This window comes from Sarcophilus harrisii, chromosome 3, assembly GCF_902635505.1.
Source record: "Sarcophilus harrisii chromosome 3, mSarHar1.11, whole genome shotgun sequence".
In the NCBI taxonomy this organism is placed as follows: domain Eukaryota; kingdom Metazoa; phylum Chordata; class Mammalia; order Dasyuromorphia; family Dasyuridae; genus Sarcophilus; species Sarcophilus harrisii.
In genome coordinates, this window is record NC_045428.1 from 25,372,499 (window position 1) to 25,397,336 (window position 24,838).

Below are 24,838 nucleotides of genomic sequence, written 5' to 3' on the forward strand. Positions count from 1 at the left end.
AAGTCAATTAAAAATCAATACACATTTACTAAGTACCTCCTTGGTGCCAGCATGAAACTTTCCAACGTATCTGAGGTTTACAGGCTAGGACTATGTCTTAAACTCAAATTACTCTGGATCTCATTGATTGACCAATAATGGTTCCCAGGTCACGCCTTCTTTGGTCACTGTCTGGACCCTGATTGGCTGAGGGTGAATGTAAATAGCAGTTGTTTTTGTTTTGGCCATAACCTGAGAGTCTTCTCTTTCCAGATCAATTTTCTTTTTGAGCTAGGTAAAAAAGGCCATTCTTTGTTTCATTTCTTATCTAGCCTTAATCACTAGTTGGCACTGCCTCAGTCAAACTGAGACCTTTTAAAGTTTGACTGAGGCAATGCCCAACAGTGATAATCAATAGACTTTTTGGTATACATGTTTTGGGTTCTGGGCTGAAATTCCAACTAAAATTATCTGTCATGTGGGTCTTGGTTTCCACATTTGTAATAAGAAGGGCACTAGCTGGTTAAACTTAAAGGTTTTTTTCATTTCTCAATCATCTGAAACCTTATAATCCTCAAAAGTATATATCAATCGCTACTTAATAATTTCTGGATTTTGGAGCAGCTCGGTGGCATAGTGGATAGAGCACCAGTCCTGAAATCAGGAAGAACTGAGTTCAAATGTGGTCTCAGACACTTAACATTTCCCAGCTGTGTGATGCTGGGCAAGTCACTTAACCCCAATTGGCTCAGCCAAAAAAAAAAAAAAAAAAGAAAAGAAAAAAGAATTTCTGGATTTCTCAGCTGATTAGAGAATGTTGTTTAAGGGACCAATTCTATGCTGTGATCACATTAATAAAAATTTCAGAGACAAGCCCCACCACCTCTGCTTTGGCTAGTGATATGCTGAAGTGACCCATCCCCATTGTTAAATACCAACTACATATATAGGCCAAATTTGTATGATGGTATGAGAAAGATAGCAAAATGTCAACCTTGAGAAAGTATTTGGAACTCTGTCCCCAATATAGAACAGTTTATATTCTATACCTTCACAGAAAAGCACCTAGTCTGATTTTAAGACAGGTTTTTAACCTAGGGTTTGGGACCTGTGTGTGTGTGTGTGTGTGTGTGTGTGTTTTTAAGAGATATTTCACTGACTTTATTTTAATATAAGTGGTTCCTTTTATTTTACTGTAATCATTTTAAAACATTCAAAGAATGGATCCACAGCCTTCCTCCCCAGATGTTAAATAGAAGTCCATAGCACCAAAAAGATTCAGAACCTCTTAAGCAGAGCCAGCTCTTTCCACATACTATAATGCCTCTTTCTTTGTTAAGAAAAACAATTTAGGCATTTTAAAATGGAATGATGGAATGATTTAAAATGGAATGATCCTTTTAATAAAGGAAGCATTTCTTATAAGAATTCCTAAGAATCAAAAGAGAGCAATTCAAATTCCTAAAAAACATCATTGTCCTCCTTCACTCTTGATGAGGACCAAGGACACCAGGAGCATGTTGTGTTGCTTTAATTTGCAAGTGAACTGGATTTAAGTTGTGCAAAATCACTAGCCTCATTCTTTCCTCCAGTCACTTATCTCCAGTCAGTGGCAATTTGGTAAGCAAAATAAGTGTTCCCTCTGCATCTCAAATTTCCCAACATTTAATTTCAAAATGACATACAGGCTGAATAGAGCTTTTAAGTTTCAAAATTATGAAATAAAAACCATAAGATAAACCCAATACTACCCGAGTTCAATCTTTCTCAATGAGATACAATCTGGATTCATTTATTGATCCTGTGGCTTTAACCCAATCGTGTTAATCAAGCTCCACCCCAATGGGTCTCAAGTTTCCTGCCCAGCAGAGTGAGGAGACTGGAACAAATAACCTCTAAGGTTCCATATAGCTCCTGGATTTTCATTTAAGAAGGCCCGGGATTATCACTTAAAGTCTTTCATCTAGAAAGATGTCATCTAGACTCCTAATCTGTACAATGGGCATTATAATAGTCTTACCTCCCTAAAATGTGGTGAGGATAAAATGAGAATGACAGTGTTTTGCAAATCTTATATTCCTTTGTAAAGGAGAACCTTCTTATGATTGCTGGGATTGTTATTCTCTGCTTCCAATCAATAACCTTTAGTTTTTAAAAATCTAAGATCTTCATCTAGGCATTAAGCCATTGACTCACACTTCTCTGCCTCATTATCTAAGCACCAGGATAGGCTCTCAGGAAAGTCTGGCCATATATTTGAACAAGAATTCCTCCTACAATCCACCCACAAATTCTCCTGTCTTTGACCAAAACTGTAGATAAGTTCACAGGCAGTTTATTTCACTATGACACAGCACTAATTGCCATGTTTTTCCTGTCTCAATTTCATTTTGCCCCTTTAAAATTTGCACCCATCAGTCCTTGCTTTTTGCTCTCTGGGGTCAAGCAGAAAAAGATTAATCTCTATGACACTAGACAGCCCTTTAAATATTTGAAGATGGATTTCTGTTCATAGGATTTAGAAGTGGAAAGGAAGTTAGTAATCAACTAATCCATAAGGCTCATTTTACAGAATAGGAAACTGAGCCCTTGAGAGTCCTCTGCCCACAAAACAAGTCTTTCTTCTAAGACCCATGGGGCACAATTTGAGATTTATAGGTTCCTTTTCTCTGCACAAAGGACCTTCAAGAAGGCATCTTTGAGCTTCCTCTTCTGCTTTATAATTCATTTTTCAGGGTTTCCCCATTCTTATGAATTAAATTGAACCCCTTTACCTTCTTTCATTACACTAAATTTTCTCCACACCCTGCATATGATGCACTAACCTTGCTTTTGATTCCTTTCATTATACATGCATTATAATTAATGTGTATGATTTAAAAATGTTTCATCTTGTCAAGTTTTTAAACTGCATTTGATAAACTTGTAGATACAGTAATTTGGAAATGAACAAGTCTGACAATTATCTTTTTAAAAAATGATCAATTTAAAATGTAATAAAATGAAAATATTCAGGGACTGCTCGGATGAAAAGCAAACAAAGCACTTACTTGATTGTCTGAAGGAACCTTACTCGGTCATTGATCTCATCAGGGATCTTACTGAGAATCTGTTTAAGTGCTCGTGCCTTTTCATTCAAGTCCTGGAATTCAGGCTCTGGTCTCTCAATCATATACTCTGACAAAATAAATAGTAAACAACCATCAGGTATCTCCAGGTCTAAATCAATTCCTGGAGCTTAAAATCTTAAAGCAAAGTTGACCAAAAAGATAGTAGAGGAAAAACGTGGTAATAATCACAATTCTAAAGAAAAAAAAAAAAAAAAAAAAAAAAATCCAAAACCCAAAAACAAAAATTCCTTTCAAAGACATAAGAAATCTGATCAATGCAATAACCAACCACAATCCCAGAAGACTGATGAAGCATGCTAGTCTGGTGACAGAGAGGTGAGGGACTCAAGGTGCAAAATAATATATATTTTGTTGGGTATGGCCAAAGAGATAAATGAATTTGTTTTTCTTGCCTAAGCACATTTATTACCAGGATTCTGGCTTTCTTTTTTCCTCCACTGGAGGAGGAAGAGAAAATAGATTTTTCTTAATTGAAAAAGTTTTTTTTTTTTTTTTTTTTTTTTTTTTAAAGAGGTCTACTATAATTTAACTCTCAACCCAAAAGAAGTAAATGAAAAAGATTCAAATTAAATCCCACTAGGAACTACCATCAGAAGAATGGTCTCCCAGAGAAAGATGGTAGCTTTTCCCTCTGTAAAGAAAGAATATATACTTTATTTTCTATTTATTACAGATAGGGAATCAAACTCAGTGGTCAGAAAAAAATTCAGCACAAATACACAAAGGGATTCACAATATCTAGGCTTTTAAAGAAGTTAGTTCCATCTGGATTCAATGGCATATTAAAAATTCAATCCAAACACTTAATACAATATTATTCCTTCTAATCCCTGGAGCACATTAATTCCAGCAAAATCAACTGATCTCCATCTCCATACCACATTGTAGACCTACACTGGATAGCTAACCATCTGTGAATACAACTTAACCTTCTAACTCTCTTGACCACCATGATCCTTTCTTATCTCAATCATACCTGTCTTCTCTCAGCCCACCTCTTCTACATTTGTTGTCACCTGTCCCTACACTGGTTACCTTCATGATTCACAAGCTGCCACTATCAAATCCCTTACTCCTGCCTTCTGCTCTTGATCTCAAATGTAGGAGTACCTTTTAAGGAAAGTTGCAACCAGTTAAAGTTTAAGTTTAACTTTCCTTTAACTTAACTGCACCTTAAACTAAAGGTGCAACCAGTTAAAATCAATATATTATCAATATGATCAATATGACAAAATAATACTAATGTCTTAGGATGACTTCTGAAAAATGGCAGCACTGAAGTCTTTAATGTAGGAATTGATTGCTGTTAGTGAAGTCTCTCCCAATTCCTGCAGTTGTTAATTATGTCTCCAACCCAAATTGATTTGAATTTCTTAATAGCATTTTACTATCTCCTGCAGAATGCAAGCTTCTGCAAGGAAGAAACTTATTTTTCATCTGTATTTCCCCAACTTCAACATAAAATATTTGATTTGTAGTGTTTGTCTTTATTTCCTTTCCCTTTCCTGTTTTGCTTCTGACAACTAGCTCCCCTTTAATCTGCCCTGCCCCTTATCCTTTCTGCATCTCCTTTTCATTTACATCTTTTCCCTTCAAATTTCCCTATGGTGGAAAAATGAATTCCTATGCTCAGCTGCATGTATATATTCTTCCCTCTTTGAAAAAGTTCAGATGAAAATGAGGTTCATATTATTCACTCTGTCTCCATTTTTCCTCCTACTATAAAAATTCTTCCTTGGGTGCCTCTTTCATGTAAGAAAATTTAACCATTCTTCTTTTCTGATCCCCCTTCTCCCAGTAAATTCCTCTTTCTCACCATTTCATTTCTTCTTAGATTATCCCAATATACTACATCCATAACCTCTATGTAGACTGCTTCAGTTGCCCAAATAATGATAAAGTTCTTAGGAGTATGTATCATCTTCCCATGTAGGAAAGTAAACAGTTTAATTTTACTAACTTCCTTATGATTCCTCATTCACATATACATTTTTATGCTTCTCTTGAATTTTGTGTTTGAATGTCAAATTTTCAATTTAATTTTGGTCTTTTTATCTGGAATTCCTGAAACTCTTCTGTTTCATTAAATATCCATTTTTTAACTCTGTAGGGTTATACTCAATTTTGCTGATAGGTTACACTGGTCGTAATACTAGCTCCTTTGTCTTTCTGGAACATCATATTCTAAATGGGAGGTGGTGGTGGAAAATGTTCATCCTGTGGGCTGTAGAAGGCCTGTGAAATCACTTCCTAAGCCAACCCCAGATGAAGATAAGCTGAAATCTAGATACAAGAATCTCCCACTGCTTGAGTTCTAGAAGTTGATAATTTTGTATAGCCCACTAATGATGTTATAATTATCCAAATAACCTTTCCAGAAAAAAGGTTCCCCATGCATATTCCAAACAATCTGCTTCTTTATCATGGCAGCTACTATGATCTTGACTGTTGCTCCACAGTATCTGAATTTTTTTTTCTTTTTGGCTGACGGCAGCATTCTCTCTTGACAAGAGAATTTTGAATTTTGGCTATGATACTCCTGAGAGTTTTCATCTTGGTATTTCCTTCAGAAGTTTTACCTATAGATTTAATTTTTATTTTGCCCTCTGATTCAAAGTTATCTTGGCAGTTTTCTTTTATAATTTCCTTAAAAAATGTCAAGGCACTTTCTATTCATGACTTTCAGACAATTTTTAAATTATCTCTTTTCTAGAACAAGTATTTTTCCTAGGAGATATTTCCTATGATCTTATTTTTTTTTCATTGTTCTGAATGTTTTACTGGGTTTTTGTTTTGTTCTGATATCTCCTCCAGTTCTAATTTTAAAGGAGTTATTTTCTTCAGTACTTTTTTGTATCTCTTTTACTAAGATGCTAATTCTTTTTTCATGATTTTCTTGCAAAGTTCTTGTTTCTTTTCTTACTTTTAATTTACTATTGTCTTCATCCTCCCCCTTCATCTCCCTTGAAACTCTCCTTTAGAGAGAAGCCAGATTAGCCTTCTAGATGTACAGATATCATCACGACAATCCTCTACACAAATTAAACTAAAACATCTTCTTACTCTGTCATTTAAGGCCTGCCACAACCTGGTAACACCTTACCTTACCAAACTTACCCCATACTTCAAGCTTTATAATTTTATCACAATGGATACATCATCACCTGCATAGTAAGTAATGCTGTACCTTGGTATTTGGTTCTTTTTTTAACATTTTTGCTTGGAATGCTGCCTTCCCCCATTTCTATGTCTAAAGAAATCCAACTCATTCATCAAACCTTAGTTCTAATGCAAACAATGAGGTCTTCATTAGTTACATAACAATTTTAAGCACTTGTAAATTACTTTTATTGAGGTTATTTGTGTTAGCATCATATCACAGCAAGATTTGATCTTCTATGAATGAGGGTAGGAACTATTCCTCTGTATCTCAGTACCAAGCATAATATGACTGCACATAAAAGGTACTTCATAAGGGGCATAAATAAGCTTCATGAAGCAGCTATTTTATGTAAATTGTACAAAGGGATAAATAAAGGGAAAAGACACCACATCTGGACATAGGGAATTAACAAACTAGTGAATCATAGTTAAAGGGTGAAAAATACATACATACATACATATATATATATATTTGAATTGCAAATGAGCCAGTTCAAAACTTTAATTGGCCATTACTATTAAGCCCTTCATCGTTTCATTGGCTAAATTAAAAAACATACAAAAAGCATTAAAGTCTATGCTGAAACTGCCATATATTCCTGGTTGGAATTTATTTATTTTTCAAACCCTACCTTAATGCCAATTCCCCAGAATAGGAACTTCAAGAGACAGGTCTCGCTGAATGTAAAGTATTCTATCATAGTAGATGGTAAGGTTTTGATGGGATGCAATCAGCAATAAAATAAAGGGGCCAGGGACCCAAGGATAGAGGAGGAGACCTAGGACACCAAAGGTTCAAGATAAGAAGAAGAAGAGAGAATAGGCCAATGCAGAGATGGTAATTTGGGAAATAACTTGGGAGTTAAGGGTTTGGAAGGGAAAGTGTAACAAGAGAGAGAAAGGTAAGGGGATTCAGAATTCTTGAACACGGGAGTAGTGTATTTGTGGGTGATGGCAAAATCAAGGATTAGAACCATTTGTGTAAGTGGATGAGGTGAGATGGAGGAGAGGCCATGGGAAACGAATAGGTTGAGGTACCAAATAGTTAAAGCATTTCAGGGAGAGTTAATACCTACATTGAAATCCCCTTGTATGAGGGCAGGATCAGAATGTAATTGTTCTATCTAAATAGCTAAGTTCTAACAAATATCTACACATTACCTTTAAGTGAACTTAGTTCAGTGTGACTGAAAAACCATTAATATAGTGTGAGTTAAAAATTTAAGGGTTTTTTTTTTATTCCATGTAGATTCCAAAGAATCTATAATCTCTTTAAGATTCATTACTCTTAGAGAAATGCTATATAACAATTTCAAGGCACAAAATTATAAACATAAATTCTGATTTCTGATACCTTCTACGTCATCAGCTGCCATACGAAGAAGGGACTCTGTAAAGTTAACTTCTACACTTTTTTTCTCCAGAATTTTCATAATGATGTCCTGGGTGAGACCTGGGTTTTCTTTTTCAGCCTAGATCAAGGAGAAAGTTAAAATTGAAACAGCGAAAACAAATGAGCACTTTGAAATGCAATTTGTTTGCATGACCAGGCTTTCTCAAGTCCAACAAACTCATCTATAGCTTTTTTTTCCCCCATGAAGGAGTTTTACCACTGTACTGCATCAGTGCAATTTTTCACTATACTTAGCCACCCAATTTTTTACTTGAGACAAACTCTCTTTCTTTATACTCTTGAAGACGACAAAAAGTCTCCTACCTTTGGATAGGCACACTGTATTTTCCTATGATTCCTTTCCCAAAATTTATATAGTTTTTCAACACTATATTTTGGATTAAGTATCATATTGGTATTTATCTCTACATTTTTTTCCAATATTTCAACATCCATTATTAACAGTTTCAGAAAACAACACAGAATATTTTCTATAGGTTTTGTTGGAGTAATAGAATTCTTACCTACTTTCCCACAGTCATTTCTCAGACTATTTTTGTCTGAGATTGTCTGAGAATATTTTTGTTTGAGAATATTACTTCCTTGTCTGGCTTTCAGATTATCACTACAATCTCTAAGGGCTGAGAATGTCTTATTGATGAACTTTCAGGTCAGGTCATGTGCCAGTCCTTATCCTTCCTAAGGCCAGTCTCACAGTCTTAGTTAGGCACTCCCTTTCTCCTCTGTAATTATTTTAGTTTTTATTAATTTGCAGGAAACAAACTTCAAGGGTGCAGAATGAAATAAGGAATACACATTTGCATTTGTTTCAATCAAGAAATGGACTACTACAAAATGCTATTATTTCTGCTAACTCATTTTGATAGATGATAAGCAATAGTCAAGTATCTGGATTCTGTTGACCTAAACAATACCTATCACTTTATATAGAGGCTGTCCCAAAAGTCTTTGTGTAGTTTTAAACTATTAAAGATTAAATCTACAGGAAGACACTTGGGAGTACCTTGTGTGCGGAGAGGAATAGATGACATATTATCCATTTATTTATCTCTATATAAAAGACTATTGTTAAACAAGGGATCTTGTTTAAAGAGAGGAAACATTTTGTAACAAAGAGTAGTTAGCACTTAACAGTCGGAAGACCTTCCTAGCAACACAAATATGATAAACCACTTAAATTCTTTAGGCTTTACATTACTCATGAACTAAAGGAGCAGTATAGACTACTAGACTTCTGCAATCTTCTCCAAACAACAACAACAAAATGTAAACAGTGGGTTGAAATCCTATTTCACATATTTATTAACCGCATAACCTTTATGTGAAGCTAGGTGACACAATGGACAGAGCACCAGGCCCATAATCAAAAAGACCCGAGTTCAAATCCATCCTCAGACACTAACTAGCCTGAGCAAGTCACTTTACTGTTTGCCTCTCAAGTTTCCTCAAGGAAATGACAACTCTTTGTAGTAACTTTGCCAAAAGAAACCCAGGTGGGATCATGAAGAGAAAAACACAAGGAAAGCAATCAATCACCTCAGTAGAGTCACAGCTTTCCCAAACCCTTGTTTCTATGTATGATAACCTGTTTCACAAGGCTACTGGGAGACCCCTTGTTAGCCTTCTATTATCAATGTGGGCTATGACTCTAAAAACCAATGAGGGTAGAGGGTCAGAGTTCATAGGTCATAGAGTTGGGTGCCCTTAGTTGAAATGCCTTGGTGACGCCTTGGGGAAGTAACTCCCACTTCATTTCTTAGTGCCCCAACCAAGTGGTTAATACATTAAGCTGCAGAATGAGTGTCATCTGAACTGGGGAAATGCCCTGAAATGAAATCATAGGTTTGGTCCTCTCTGCCTCCAACTAGGAGACACAGGATTGTTTCTGCCCACAATGTACTACTGTAATGGGCTATTAATTTTTTAAGATTATGTGTCTAGCTTCTTTTGGGAGAGAATAATATTTAAGTCTCATAATAAATTACTCAACAGTGATATAATTGCAAAACAAAGCTATACTCATCTTAACATTTCCCAAACCTGGGTAGATTCAAATAGTCAGAATTCTGGCATAACTTTAAGCATCAAGCTAGGGTCATCCCAATTACAGAAAAGACAGCAAGGAGAAAATAAGCAGCCACAATCATTCAATTTTTCCGGGTCAAAGCTCTCCTTCAGCATTCCTAAGACTTTTTTTTTTTTAATTATATCAAGGACTTCTTTAGAAATTAGTCTGGTAAAGCCTTTGGGCCCATTCTCAAAATAAATTTTTAAATGCACAGGAGGATAAAGCTACCCATTTATATGGAAATATAGTCATCAACATTAAAAAAAAAAAAATTAATGGATCCTAGGTTAAAAATTCAACATCCCTTTTAGTTCTAAATTGATAATGCATATGAATTAGAGATAATCATGCAAGTTTGTAAAGTCGTAGCTAAGAATGTGGCTTTTTTTTTTTAATACAAAAAATACAGTGTTAAAAAATTATAGTCAACACAGCAAAAAAAAAAAAAAAAAAAAGACATCGAGATACTGATGATGGTATACTCTTGCAACCATGAAGAAATATGGTTAATTAAGAAAAATAACTTTTTTCTGATGTCTTTTTTTTTTAAACATCATTATAGTTCTCATCAGTATACAACTGAAAGATCCTTCCTACATAACATTTTTTTAAATCCCCTCAACCAAAAAAGAAAAAAAGAAAATTATCATAGTTTATCAAATACATTGAAAACGCTTAAAACGCATGCAATAACCATAGAGTTCCCCTGTCCATGAAGGGGTTGATGATGTCATTTCCTATCTCTTTTTCTGAGTCCTGATTGGTGTTTATAATTTAACTCCATTCAATTTAGTCTGTGGCTATTCTTGGTATTCACATTGTGATTGTCATCATATAAATTGTTTTCTTTCTTTGTACTTTTGGCAAGGCAATTGGAATTAAATGACTAACCCAGGGTCACAAAACCAATAAGTGTTAAATGTCTGAAGTTAGATTTGAGCTCAGGTCTCCCTAACTCTAGAGGTGGTGCTCTATCCACTGTGCCATCAAGCTGCCCCTAAATTGTTTCCTTGGCTCTGACTTCATTGCATTGCTTCATGTAGATTTATACGATTCTTTATATTCACCTCATTTATCACTTCTTATAGCACAAAAATATTTTACATTTATAGGCCACAACTGTTTCATTCCTCAATCCATAGATATCTCTATGATTGATTTCTAAGATTTAAAAATGTATATGATTTTTTGATTCTTTAAGATTAACTGCCTCTGTGCTTTTTGTTATACAAAATACTCCCAACAAAATAGTATTTTAAAACATTATATTTAATTTAAATGGACTTGTAAAAAGAGATAATAAGGTGAGCCATTTGGTGATATCAAAAGTTCAATTTGATGTACCATTAAAAAAAAAAAGATTAATTTGGATAAATTTATACTCATTAGTGAAATATGATGTGCCTGAATCCAAATGAAAACTTGATATAAATTTAATCAACATATTACTTTAAAAATCAAACCAATTTGAAGAAGAGTAAAGTGTTAGACCAAAGGATAAATATACTTAATGCAAATAAAGACAATCTTTTCTATAGTGGTAAAATAGATGTCCAACAATTGAGGAATGATTGAATAAGCTGTGGGATATGAATGGGCTACAGTGCTAGTAAGCTATAATAAAATAGGAAAGAGATGCTTTCAAAAAAGACATAAAAAGATTTATATTAACTAATGCAGAGTGAAGTGAACAAAACCAAGTGAAAAATTTATGTAACACCAATATTATAAAAGTGAAATATTTTGAAGACTTTTATATGTAACGAAAAATGGATTGAGAACCAGAATTTGTAGGACAACAAATACTGAAAGCTTTAAGAATTATGATAAAGACAATGACCATTTTACAATTCCAGAGAATAATGAAACATACTATCCACCTCATGACAAAAGTGATGGATTTAGGGTACAGAAAACAACATATGCATTTTTGTGTACAGACATTGGAGGAATTTGTTTTGCTTGATTATTAATTTTCATTTTTCTTTTCTTTTCTTTTTTTGTTTTGGTGGTGGTGGTGGTGGTGAAAGGGAAAGAAAATAGGATTTTTTTTTTTTGATAGAGATTGTATGTGGATGCTGCAGACTGAATTGTTGCATGAATTTTCAGATAAGATCACTGTGTTAACAGTTTTACTTAAAGTTTTACTTTGTTACAAGAGACCTATCAAAAAGCAGAAGCAATCTGTAAATCACAAAAGCAAAACATGAATCAAACTCAGTGTTAAAAACAATAACGCTGAATATAAATGTAAAAAGAGAAATTCAGAGCTTTCAGGTATGTAACTTTGGCAAAATGCCAAGAATAAGAATACATCTATAATTTGCAAATTTCAATAGTTCTGGATACCTCTTTCTATTTTACCTATTAAATGTAAAAGATTTTGTCCCTCTTTACCACAAATCCTGAAAATGTCCTGAGGCTAATGAAATACTCATCTTCTTTTCCAATTAAAATATAGTTTTGGAGTTTAACAAACCATTGCCTTTTAATAAACACTGTCAAGGATCATTGTCTTCTGTGATATAATTCTACAAAGAAGTTGTTTCAATTCATATCATTAAATACACCCAATGTAGTTTAGGAGAGAAATGTTTAAAGCAACATCTAAAGTACTAGCACTAGGTGACAGAAAATGAAGAGTTAAGGAAGGAGCCAAATATTCTTCTGTTTCCCTTCCCCCTTCACTAGGTTAAGTCCAAAGCAAAGATACCTGAAAAGGGAAAGTCAGCAAAGATTATGCAATGGTTTTAACTCATAAATAACTTATTTTAATTATTCTAATAAATTATGAGCTCACCTTGATAAAAGCTGCTCTCAGTGTCTGAGCTGCAGACAGATTTACTCGTTCTAGCTGTAATAAAAGTTTAAAGTCATTAGTGATGTCAATTTATTTAAGAGAACATATGTGACCTATCTGAATCTTAATTCTCCAGTAATCACTTTGATGCAACCATAATTCAATTAGCTACAATTCTTGTCGATGCCCTTAAATCGTCAACATGGCATTGAATCAATAGCTTACCTACAACAAAATTGTCATCAGAGAACTACTAAAATTATAGACCATAATTTCTTTATTAATGTTTTAAAGTAAAAGACAAAATTTAACATGGAACTAATAAAGTTTTAGATCTGTCCTTTAATTTAAAACTAACATGCTTGGCCAAGTATCCTACACTTCTATTAGAAAATTATATTCTATTTGATACATTTACAAAGCAAAACTAACACTTTCCATTGGTTAGTGGAAATAACTCATTGAATTTGAGGAATATCTGGTGGCTACTGGCATAGTTCTGTTGACCAAGTATTTGATGAAATGCTCATGGTCACAGATTTCAACTGAAAGACAAAACTATTTAAGATTTCCAGCTTCTCCTCTCAACTCCTATCTAGTCACTCCTAGGACACTGCTCTAACTTTTAGATGGAAGGAGAAAGAAGTAAAATTCAAAACAATTCATTATCTTGGCTAACAAATAGTTCTGATAAATAAGTGATATCTGGGCTACTTATGGACATATTCTTCACTCCTTGGTTCTCTATCACAAATGGTACCACTCAAGAATTTTTTATATTCTATTTTAAATTGAAGTACAGTTAGTTTTGCTGTTAACACTTATTTTGAAAACATGAATTTGTTCTGTGACTGATTAGAGAACAATTAAAGCATAACGCATATTTCCTGTTTGTTTATGCATGATTTCATTATCAAGAAACAGCAAGAATGAAGAAAATTGCACCACTTCACAAAAATTCATAAGCTGTATCCCTTTCAATCTCCATTTTCATAAGCAAATTTCTGGTCTTTTTTTCAAGAAAAAGTGCCATATTTCTAGTATATTCTTCAGGCGCAGCAGGAGCCATATGGGGCAAAGGAGGGCTAGTACCCCACTTCCCATTCCAGCAGCTGAGACCTGCTCAATTTGTGTGAGGCTCTGCCAGCCTGAACTCTGTGGAAACTAGAGTTCAAGAATGCTGTGCCGAGGCCATACACAATGCTGCTTTTAATGACAGCATTCATGTAACTCTTATAAACATTCAACATATACAAAACTAGGCTGTCATCTTGACTATGTTCCTTTTTTTTGATGTAACAATAACAAAATATTTAAGCATTATGACTCTGACCTCATTTCCCCCATAAATCTTGTGGTTTTAATTGTGATTTTACATAGTACAATGATTTTTAGAATTTATGTATTTTGGTATAGCAGAACAGATTTGTATATGGAAGATCCTAATCATCTTTGTATCCCTTAGGGCCTAGCATATATCAGGCACTTAATAAATACTCTTAACTGAACAATGATATAAGATGCTAGATCATGAGTTTAAATCAATATATTTCTAGTATATTCTATCAAATATAAAAGTCATAGTTTCAACAACAACAATGTGTATTCATAAAAGCCTGACATCCTATTTTGTATTATGTCTTAATAATCATATAAGGTGCACTTTTTATAAAAATAATTTCATCAGTCTAAGTATAATGGTCAAACTCAACAACTAACCACTTCAGCTGGTTACAAGTTTTTCTTTCCCCTATGAACAATGAAGAAGCTGGTTAAATCAACACAACTAAACTGCATTTGTTTTCATTGAAATGATATTGGAAAATATTGCTGCCTTTATAGATCCAAGAGAGCAAAACATTTCAACAAAAGCTTTGAGCACATCTCATGCTGTTCAATGAATATTACTGTTAATTCCTCGAGGCAAAGAAAATGTTTGACTCCAAGTATAAGAAATGTGTACCTAAGTCAAACAAATAAACTATTAATCTCCCTGTAAATAAAAGAAAGCATTCTTAACTTGTAATTTTGGCAGCTACAAACTCTCAAAACTAACAGGTATAGTAAAATGAAGCAAGAGTCCAAAAAGGCTGATCTAGAAAAGACAACAGTCATTTTATTGTATTCATAATTCAATGGGGAGATGGCCTTCATGTGAGAATGCATAAAAAAGTGTGAGGACAGAAAGATCGGGAAACCTAGAAATTGAATTTGGCCACAGAATACTAAATAAAGACAGAAGCTTAAGAAAATTGTTTTTTAAAAAAAAAAAAAAGTAAGAAAGGAACCAGAGTGAAACAGTTGCAAAGAAGTTAGAGGAGGAATCACTATCCATCCACAAGGACAGTGATTAGCATTGTCAAACACTTTTGAAGGATGTAGGAGGATGAGACCAAGGAAAAAGTCATAGGATTAAGAGAATCCAACTAGAGTCCTTTCCATGATCAATCACCTCACTTGAAATATCCTTCCTGGATCATTACTCTAGTCAGTGGAATCAATCAATCAGAGGGGAAGAAGCACAAATGAGAATTTCACAAAAAAATTTCACACACACACACACACACACACACACACACACACACAAAGAGGAAGACACTTCTACCTATTATATCTTTGTTTATGCTATATATCAGGTACTGTGCTAACTGGTGGGAATAAAAAAAGAGGCAAAAGACAATCCCTGCAGTCAAGGAAGTTACAACCACATGGGTCAGTCTGATTTGGGAAAGATTACTATCTTTGATTCCCAATCCCCCTAGTTAATGTAATTACCCTTTAACTCACAAATCCTGGTCCCTTTGAATTCCAATAGAAGATTCAGACCTGTCCCAGCCCCACCTGGATCTGAGCCAACTTTGGGGCTACACCCAAAAGCCCCTCTAGCTAAATCTCCTATTATAAAAGGGACATGCTGGGAACCCCCTCTTTGCAGAGGTCCCAAACATGCTAGCCATGGAGGACCCTTGTCCACTGGACCTTCTGTCCGGTGCCCTCCTTATCTCTACCTTCACCTATCTCCTTACTTCCAAAAGCAATAATAAACCTCTTTTATCTATCTAGCTCTCAGGCCAATAAATGCTTTTATTGGGGACTCAAGTCTCTACTAGACCTCATTTACCTCTGTGTTGTTGCGCCAAATCCAAGGGGATTGCAGAGAAGCTCCATTTGACTCCCTGTACCCCAAACCTGCCACTAGACCTCAACTTAATCCTAAATTTCATTTAGGTACCCCAAATCTAGGCCTCAATAAGTCCACATACAAATAAACATATCTGAATCTAAAAAATAAGTTATCTACCATATAAAGTACTTTCTTTTGTTTCTAAACATCCTCCTTTAAGCTTCAAGGATTCCTTCTCCTTTTGCTATCATGAAAACTGTTGAATTTAACTTGTGTGATACCTATTTATAAAGTCAGCATTAATTTATGGTAATTTGAATTAATGATAATCCCTTTAATTTGGAAAAGACAGCTTACTGTCCTAGTATACAGTAAGAGCTCCTTAATAAATCAAGCAAGTATTAATCAAAGAAATATTATGTGCAAGTTTCTTGAGGGAAGGGACTGTTTCATTTTTGTCTTTTTAGCCCAAATGCCTATCAGCATGAACCAAGTGGATATTTTATAAACGCTTGCTGACTTGTAAGGATACTATGGAAGAGATCGAAAGAAGATGCAGTTGCTCTCCATAAACTTAGAAACCTTTCTAGGAAGATAAGTTATGAGATAGGATGATTAGTTTCAAATGAATAGAATAGATAAAGAAGGAAATAGATTGGGTTCATAAGCCCAGAAGGAACTTTGGAGGTCATTTGACTAAGTCAGAATTTGAGCTTGACCTTGAAGAAAGGTCTCATTTTTAATCGCTGCAATGAAGTCCAAATTTATCTCTACATAAATTAATCTCAAACCTATTCATCCAACCCTAATCTCTTTCCTGAACTCCAATGCTATGTCACATTTCCTACCCAGATTACTTAACAAAATGTCAAACTGAACTCTAGTTGGCTCACCTTGGAATTTCCCTCAAGCCCAGGGACTCTTAGCCCTGGAACACACAATCACCTAGGCTGCTTACTCATAATTCTACACTTTCTCCACTGGTAAGAGTTCCTCTGGAAGCTCCTATTTTATAAGAGGGGTCCAGGTTGGTCTGCCTTCACTTACGTCCACATCTCTAACTTTGTCTAGATTTCAAAGCCATGTCCTAGGAGCACATACCTTTCTTACCCTTCTACTCACTCTTTAAGTCTTCTTCCATTAAAAATGTATATTCTCTGAGGGAAAGAACTATTTTATTTTGCCTACATATTTATTCCCAATTCAGTACCTAGACACATAGTAAGCATCTAACAGTTTGTTTCCTTCTTTCCTTATTTGAGTACATGTCATCTTGCCAGTAGATCGCAAATACCCTGAATGAATCTTATTTGTGTATGTCCATTTCCTAAGCAACAGGATCTGAATATGTCATGCACTTAAAATAAAAAAATAAAATTTGTTGGCTGAATGTCCTTCTTTGGGATCTTTAATCACAGGTCATCTTTCTGCCCAACTCTGCAAGTTTACTTTTTACTATCATTTACATTAACTGTCATTTTAATGTGAAAACCTGAAGAATTCATTGTGCCCAAGCTCTTTCAAAACTTTATAAAAATGGTAAATGAGCCTAAATTCTACAAGGGAAATCCCAATTTGAACAGTTTCATTCATCCAGAGAATAGCCTCTATTTCTAATTTTGGTTTCTGGTTTCTAAACCACATTGAGATCTATTATCCAAATCTCTCCCACTCTCAACACCGATGATGAATTCCTGATGAATCTTGATGAAATCCTTCTGGTAGCCTACCTAAAGTCTCTCTACCAGTTCTTATACCTACAAAGTTAACTGATGGGTCTGCATGTAAATCTCCTCATTAAAAAAATAACAACAACAAAGACTAAAACAACAAAAAACTCGAAACCATGTGCTCCTTCTTCCTCTAATAAATTACCTGTGCAGGAATGACTTGGGAAAAACCTGTATGAATCAATGCTTAGGACAGAATGAGGATTCATATGGGATGGGATGGCCTTGGTCAGGTCAAGTCAGAAAGATAACAGTAGTTTAGGGCAAGGAGAAGTGAATTACTTCCTTCCAAGCAAAAAGTTAGTCAAATTGGAACACAGCTTACAGAACCAATGTAAACAGTTTAATTCAGTATAAAAATACTCTGAAAAAGGCTGCATATAATACAAATCTTATTTGTACTGAAGTAAAGTTGTGAATTTAATTTTTTTCTTCAGATAATATATACACTGTGAAGCAAACAGCTTTAGCTAGTAAAAATTTTTAAATAGCCCCATCAAGATAAATCTTTTGGTAAAATACAAATACTAAGTTCAAGCAAATCCAAGCAAGTATTACTAAGTAGGGTAGGAAAAAACAAAACAAATCAAAAAAACAGATGAGAGACAGAACAGAGTTAAAATAAATATTACCATTATTCAATAAGCCAATATTAGGAGGAGCCAAGAGTTGAAAATTTTCTTACTACAGAATCACAGGTTTAGAGCTGGAGGTAAGCTCATGGAGCATCTAGTCCAATGCCCTTTTGAGTGACTCACTTGTCCAAGGTCAAAAAGGAGTCAGTCAAGAAAGACAAGGTCTGAGCTTAAACTTCTGAGTCTAAAACTAGTGTTTTTCCAATATAACATAAATGTCTCTTTCTCTGAAGAAATAAAGACATTCTAGAAGGAATGTTGTTAGTTTTCTATTAAGGAAATACTATTTCTAGGTAAACAGGGCATCAGAAATAAAGGACACTTGAAACCTAAACTTAATCTTAAAATTGAAATAATATACCATTTCTAAATAATATCTACCTGGCCTAAAAAACAGTTACCCTAAAGGGCATAGGAATGAAAGTATAGTTTATCTTTTTTGAGGGGAAAAAATCTCTGATCTATATTTTTCTCTTCTTTCATGATAAGGAATTAATCAGGATAAAAGGAAATAATTATTCTTCAAGGAACAGAAAAGAGGACTCTGATTTAAGATCAAATCATAAGGTACTCAAGAACCCCTTTAATTCATAATGTAACCCTGAGCTTCATTTCATAAAATATGTATATGCAATTTGCTTAGAACTCTGCATTTTACAATAGCTAATTAGCCTAGCTTACTCTTTAACTACTTTGTCATAGTCTTAATGAATCTGGTGCATGTCCGATTTCCATAATGACATAAAAACTTCTGACTTGTAATCTTAGTAAACAGCTTTAAAACTCTTCTTCTTTAGTGTGTCCCATAAGCAAGAAATTTCTTAAAAGACAATAGAGTAAAGGCTACCATCATTACTCAGGACCTCACCCTAATGTGGAAGTAAACTCCTACTTTCAAGGAATTTTAATTCTTTGAATACATTCCAAAGACCATTCAGTGAATGATTCAGATTCAAAATGAATATATTCCTTTCATAGCTAGGAGTGTAATGTGATCAAATCTACAATTACTTTTTACACTTCTGACTATGAACAATGAACTGAATGCTAATTTTACATATCAATACAATCATTTATATAAAACACATATTTCTACTGTAGTTAAATATTAACTTCTAACAACTGATAAGAATAAGCTATTAAAAGGTGTTCTGTTCACAAAGTAGGGTGTGTGAGAACAAGAATCTTTCTAGCCAACTGTTGTTTCTGATAAATTTTATCTCTATTAAAAAAAAAAAAAATAACCTCAAGCTTAAAATATTCAATTGTTTTGAGTATTAAGCAGGTGCAAATTATGTTTGTGGTACATTTAAAAGAAAGAGTTGAAATTTGATCAGTAAATGTTTATCCCTATTACTTCAGTCATAAGTATTCTGCCCAATACTTTGTTTTTTATATCTTTGCATAATAATACATACTCCAAGATCAAATTCTGAAACAACATTCACCATTTGCTGATTACATTTTGTTTTAGCTTAAATTTGGGGCTCAGAGCACAAAAATTTCTAGTTCTAAATAAGAATTTCCCCCAACTTCCAATGAAATGTACAAATCTCATTTCTACCACCTCTGATCTTGAATGTTTGTTACTGAAGTATTTTTCTCCTTTTATATACCCATTATCTAAAATGAGGAAACAAAGATCCCTGCTCTGTCTCTAGCAGTCTGTGTGAAGGACTTTGGAAGCAATAGCCGATTCCTTTTTGTGATCTTAGAAAGCAGATTGCTTTACTTTCTTGAACCCTCAATGTCCTCTTCTGTAAAACAAGGATAATGATCCTTTTAATACCTACTTCATAGTCATTATGAGGGAAATGTTTTGCACACAGTACAAATTAGTAAATTCTGTACTTCGAATAATTGAACTATATCAAATGTAGGCACTTTGATGTGATTAGGTCCAGAAAGAACAAATCCTAAGATAGAAAAACCCAGAATCTACAATATCTGAAGATACTTTCTCCTCATGTAGGTATCCTCTTCCTAGGTATACTGATCTGATAGTGGCCATCACTAGATAAAAATCTAACATGAGCTGTATTATGGTCATACCTTAAAACATTTACTAGCTTACCTCATTAAACACAGGGTACATTACTGCATAAAGTGGCATAGAAACCATAGAAGTGGTCTCAGCTTCATTCTTCATCTCTTCCATTGTCATCCTCATTCAAAGACCAACTACAGCAGAAAAACAGTGCTAAAAAGTAGAGGACTCTTCATTCACTGCAGTATTTCTTCCTTTTCTTTTGTGTCAGGAACAGATGATTAAAATATGCTGACCTGGTTGGAAGAGAAAAAAGATACATACATATTTTATATATGTGTGTGTGTTCAATTGTGGTGAGACACAGCAAAACCTTTTACCTTCCAAAAAATTAAAGGATTTACAAATTTCTTTTCCAACTAAGTAATATAATCCCAACAAATATTTTCCTTTCTGCCAAATAAGACTGGGTTAGCACTTTCTTCCTGATCGTTAGTCAGAAAGAGGGAAACTAGAATAAAAAGATAAGAGAGAATTAATAACCATACCGTGAGAAGTTCTAGTTATAGCAGGGAGGAGAAAAGCGGAAGATACACCTATATGAAAGAAATGAAAAGGAATTGTTTGAAATAAAATTATAAGAAAATACTGCAACCAACCTTTAGTACTATCAAAATTACTCATAGGTCATATATTGTTTTATTCATTCAGAAAAAGTTTATTTAGAAACCACTGCAGAAGAAGATATTGGTGAGAAGAGGGAGATATGAAGATAAAAAAGTTTATTTATTTTTTTTATGATCCAGAGACTTAAGATCTGATAGAAAAGATAAGCTATATAAAGATTTTTATATAACAAGGTAAAAGATGTATGGGTACATTCTTTTGGTAGTCTCTTTTGGTGACTTTTTCTTCCCATGTCCTGTGAAGGTGACCAAGTTGCCCTTGACAAACAAGCTTAGGTCCTTGGGCTTTTTGTTAGTTCTATCCCAAGCCAAGTTTTACAGCCAGATGGCATCAATTATCAATGCTTTAAAAGGAGCAAGGACAGACCTTTCCAGGTGACTTTTGGGAGTGAACTTTTGGACTCCAGCTCAGTGGAATGAATCATCCAGTAATCAAGTTGCACCTAGACATGAACTTGGTGGAAACAATGTTACCTAGGAACTGAGCTAAGTTTTGAGCCTCATTTCCCAGAAACCAAAGTAGTACAGGAATGATTATGCCCCACAAGTACTACAAGAAATTTTAGTAGGTTTGCTTTTGCTGTTTCCAAGATGTTCAAAGTGTTACAAGAGTTCAAAGGAAACAAAGATCACTTTTTGGCTAGAATGATCAAAGGAATTTATAGAAAGTTATAGCATCTGGATATAGGATGGCTAGGAGTTTGACAGGCCAAGATTGAATAGGAGAAGTTGGGAGACAATAAGAATTCTAGGCAGAGACTAGAAAGGGCAGCAAGAGCAGAACAAAAAGAAAAGTTGGGGTTATGCAGCATTGAAAATAGGTAGTATTTGAATTTTGTTCCCTAAGAGCAACTATTTGTGACTTTTTAATATGACAGTGATCAGAATGATGATACTAAAGCCAACCAGTAGAAAAAGATTCTGGAAACTAGTTAGGAACCTACAATAATTATCTGGACTAGGGTATTTAGACTAGGCTTGAAGTAGGTTAAGTTACTAATAGAAGAAATTTTAAAGGATAAATGTGCAAGATATGGTGGAAGCATAAATAACAGAATTTAGCAACTTTCTGTATATAGGGGAAGTGAAGCAGATCATGCATTATGAAGCAAGTTATACTTTATTACTTCTAATGCATAACCAGGCTTGTTACATGGCTGCTGGCTCCTCTAACATGTGATAGCCATTTTATTTTTGGCTAAAAACCTTTTCTCCTTAATGCAAATAATGCAAGAATTAACAAACACAAAACTTTACTAAACATCTGAGCAAAGAAGTAATAAGTAAAACTGCCATAAACCTAAATGAGAAACAAGTGATAAGTTCAACTTCATTACTGTTGAATTAAAAGTGTTAACCGGATGTACAGGAGGATATAACTAGAAAGACAATGAAAATCTGGGAATAGAGTCTGGGGAAAAAAGTTGAGAACAGAAATACAATTTGCAAGTCATTCCCACATAAATCACAGTCAAAGGCATGGGAGAGTCACTGAGATCACCAAGAGTAGTAAAAAGAGATGACAACCTTAGATGCCGCGCGCGCGCACACACACAGAGAGAGAGAGAGAGAGAGAAAGGGAATCATGAGATGTAGGAGAATCTGGCATTTCAAGAAGGAAAGATTGATCTAGTTAAATCCCACAGAGAAATCAAAGAAAACTTGGGACCGAGAAAAGTTAAATGGATTTGACAATTAGAGCAATTTTCTTGATAATTTCAGTTAATTGGTACAGAAAGAAAACCTAAAAAAGGTCAAGAAGTAAATAAGTAGTAAAGAAGTTGGCCAAATTAAAGAGAAAATGAAAAAGTACTTATCAAGTGTTTACTATGTTATCAGGTATTATCATTTGAGATGATCTAAGAATTGTTATGAAAGAAGACTTAAAGGATCCTTCTAACTTTGCCTAGAATTTCTCTTCTAATTAATACCTAACCACCAGCATTCTATATAAAATTTACAACTATGCATTTCTAATTCTATTTTATTGATTTTGTTTTAAATACCTATATTGAAATGGCAGGAAACTATTTTTTTTTTTTATGCATTCTCCTAGATTTTTTACGATGAAATATATTTTATGATGCCTAAAAGGTGACCCAATTTTTTTTGTTGTAAATGTGCACTATCTTAGTTATTTATGGGTTAATTAGTGTGCTGGCCTGGGAACCTAAATACCACTTATAACATCATTTCTCTAAGATGTGATCTGAGTTCTAAACCACTGAACATTTGACAACTCACATATTCTATACATATATTCCAAAAATCGGTAAGAACTAACTAATCTTTTCGTACACTGAAAACTATGTGAACTAGAACTTCAAAATCAGATGTAAAGTTTCACCCAGATTACCTAAAATTGTATTTTTAAGATGATTTCAGTATTATTAAGTAGTACTAGGGCTTTTTGAAAGCATATTTTGTTTCTACCTTCTAAGTTAAAATATGCTTTCCATGAGACACCCAATCAGGTTCCATAGTAGTAGGCTTTTCTTAAATGGTGTCTTTTCTCCAGTGCTGGGTCTACACTAGTTCTCAGCACTGAAAAGTAAAGGTAGCTAATTCCTTGTTAACATCATTAAGTTACCTTTTATTATCAAGACAAAATAACAAGTCATCACTTCTTTCTACAAAATCTGCATCTTAATATTATTCCTATAAAACTTCTAACTTGGTGGTAGTGGTTAGAGAATAATTTGTCCTCCAAAGGAACACTTGGAAACAACAAAAACCATATTGATGACCCTAAGTTATGATCAGCATGTTCTTAGGAATCGGTGCTTTCAGTTTCTCTTTTAACAATCTCAAAACATTATCACTCAGACTTTGTAATATCAAATACACTAGTTCCTACATACCTGATAGGGATAGGTAATCAATGAGGGCAGGAAAAAAAAAATAGGACCTTTACTTTTTACCTAGGTTTAAGTAAGTCACTTGAGCAAAATGTTTACAGGCACAGAGGGTGTGTCAGCAACCAGCTCAATGGGCCAAAAAACCACTGCCTCAGTGAAGAATCCTTGGTTCTCCACCCCACCCATCCTGCCCTCTGCTCTAGGGCAGTCCCAGGACTCATAATCAGCATTTCCAGAAAACAGACTTACTCACCTCCATGTGGAATGAGATAACTTTAGAAAAGAGAAGGATCTCAAAGCTATACACCTTCAGGAAGTATCAGGACAAAAAATGTCAAACAGGAGTCCCTAAGAGAAGACAACTGAGGTTCTCAAGTTCATTTTGCATATAAACCCTAACCAAAAAGGATTGTTCTGCTTTTCTTGTAGACATAATCCTATCTGCTCTACCTATTTTCAGACCCCCTCAAAACAAGAGAAGCCTATTTCTACTTTGCATAGTGGTACTAAACTATGACAGCTGTTTCATCTAAAAATGTGATGGGTCCCAGGTGGTCAACCAAGATTCATAACAGATCTTTTTTAATTCCTACAACAAAAATCATCTGTATTATTCTTCTTGACATTATTGTGATTCAGGATTTCTGATGTCATAGTCTACCCTGGAGCTAGCTTTGTGAACCAATTCAATCCAACTTTTAATGAAGCTCAATTTATTCTTGTGGTTCTGAGACTATTCCATAATCACAGTTTTCCTTAAGATATACCCCTTTTGTTCTCAATCTGGTTCTCATCTTTTCTTGCCCACCATAGGCCAGAAACCTTCTCTAATGAAGCTAGAGCCAGGTAAATGTGATGTTCTCAAGTCTACTCACTAAGCTGTAAAGAACTGTGGAGACTGGCTTCCAACGTCACCATCGAGAAACCTTTTGTGTTTTGTTTTTTTTTTCAAAATGTAGCTGCAGTTTATTTATAGAACTCTGGATTTGGAAGGAAACTGTCTAGTTCAAGTTCTAAATGAGCAAGTGAGTCACCAGAAGCTATTTGCCCAAAGTCACGGTTAAATATCATTTGAAACAGGATTAGAACTCAGATCCTTTCATTTTAAATTCAATATACTGATTTCATATCCTCCCGCATGTCAGCCTACCACTGAAAAAAAGGAAAGGCAGGAAAGGAAATAAGAAAGGTAAAGGACCTGTAGGAGAAAATATATACATATAAAGGGGCTTGTTCACAGAACAGAAGCATTTTTCTCTCATAA

The 24,838-nt window shown here is 34.3% G+C and overlaps 1 protein-coding gene across 2 annotated transcripts in view; it reads right to left on the reverse strand.

Annotated features, from left to right (window-relative positions):
- The window catches only part of PDCD10 (programmed cell death 10), a 43,580-nt gene that overhangs the window by 5,289 nt on the left and 13,453 nt on the right, over positions 1–24,838 (reverse strand). Inside the window, exons 2-6 of one of the 2 annotated variants that reach the window (XM_031957624.1) lie at positions 20,579–20,626; positions 20,118–20,326; positions 12,555–12,608; positions 7,627–7,744; positions 3,030–3,156 (exon numbers count right to left, since the gene is read on the reverse strand). In XM_031957624.1, the coding sequence (XP_031813484.1) occupies positions 3,030–3,156; positions 7,627–7,744; positions 12,555–12,608; positions 20,118–20,213 (395 nt within the window). In that variant the 5' untranslated portion in view covers positions 20,214–20,326; positions 20,579–20,626. The remainder of the gene's footprint in view (positions 1–3,029; positions 3,157–7,626; positions 7,745–12,554; positions 12,609–20,117; positions 20,327–20,578; positions 20,627–24,838) is intronic. The other variant, XM_031957623.1, reaches the window with a different exon arrangement.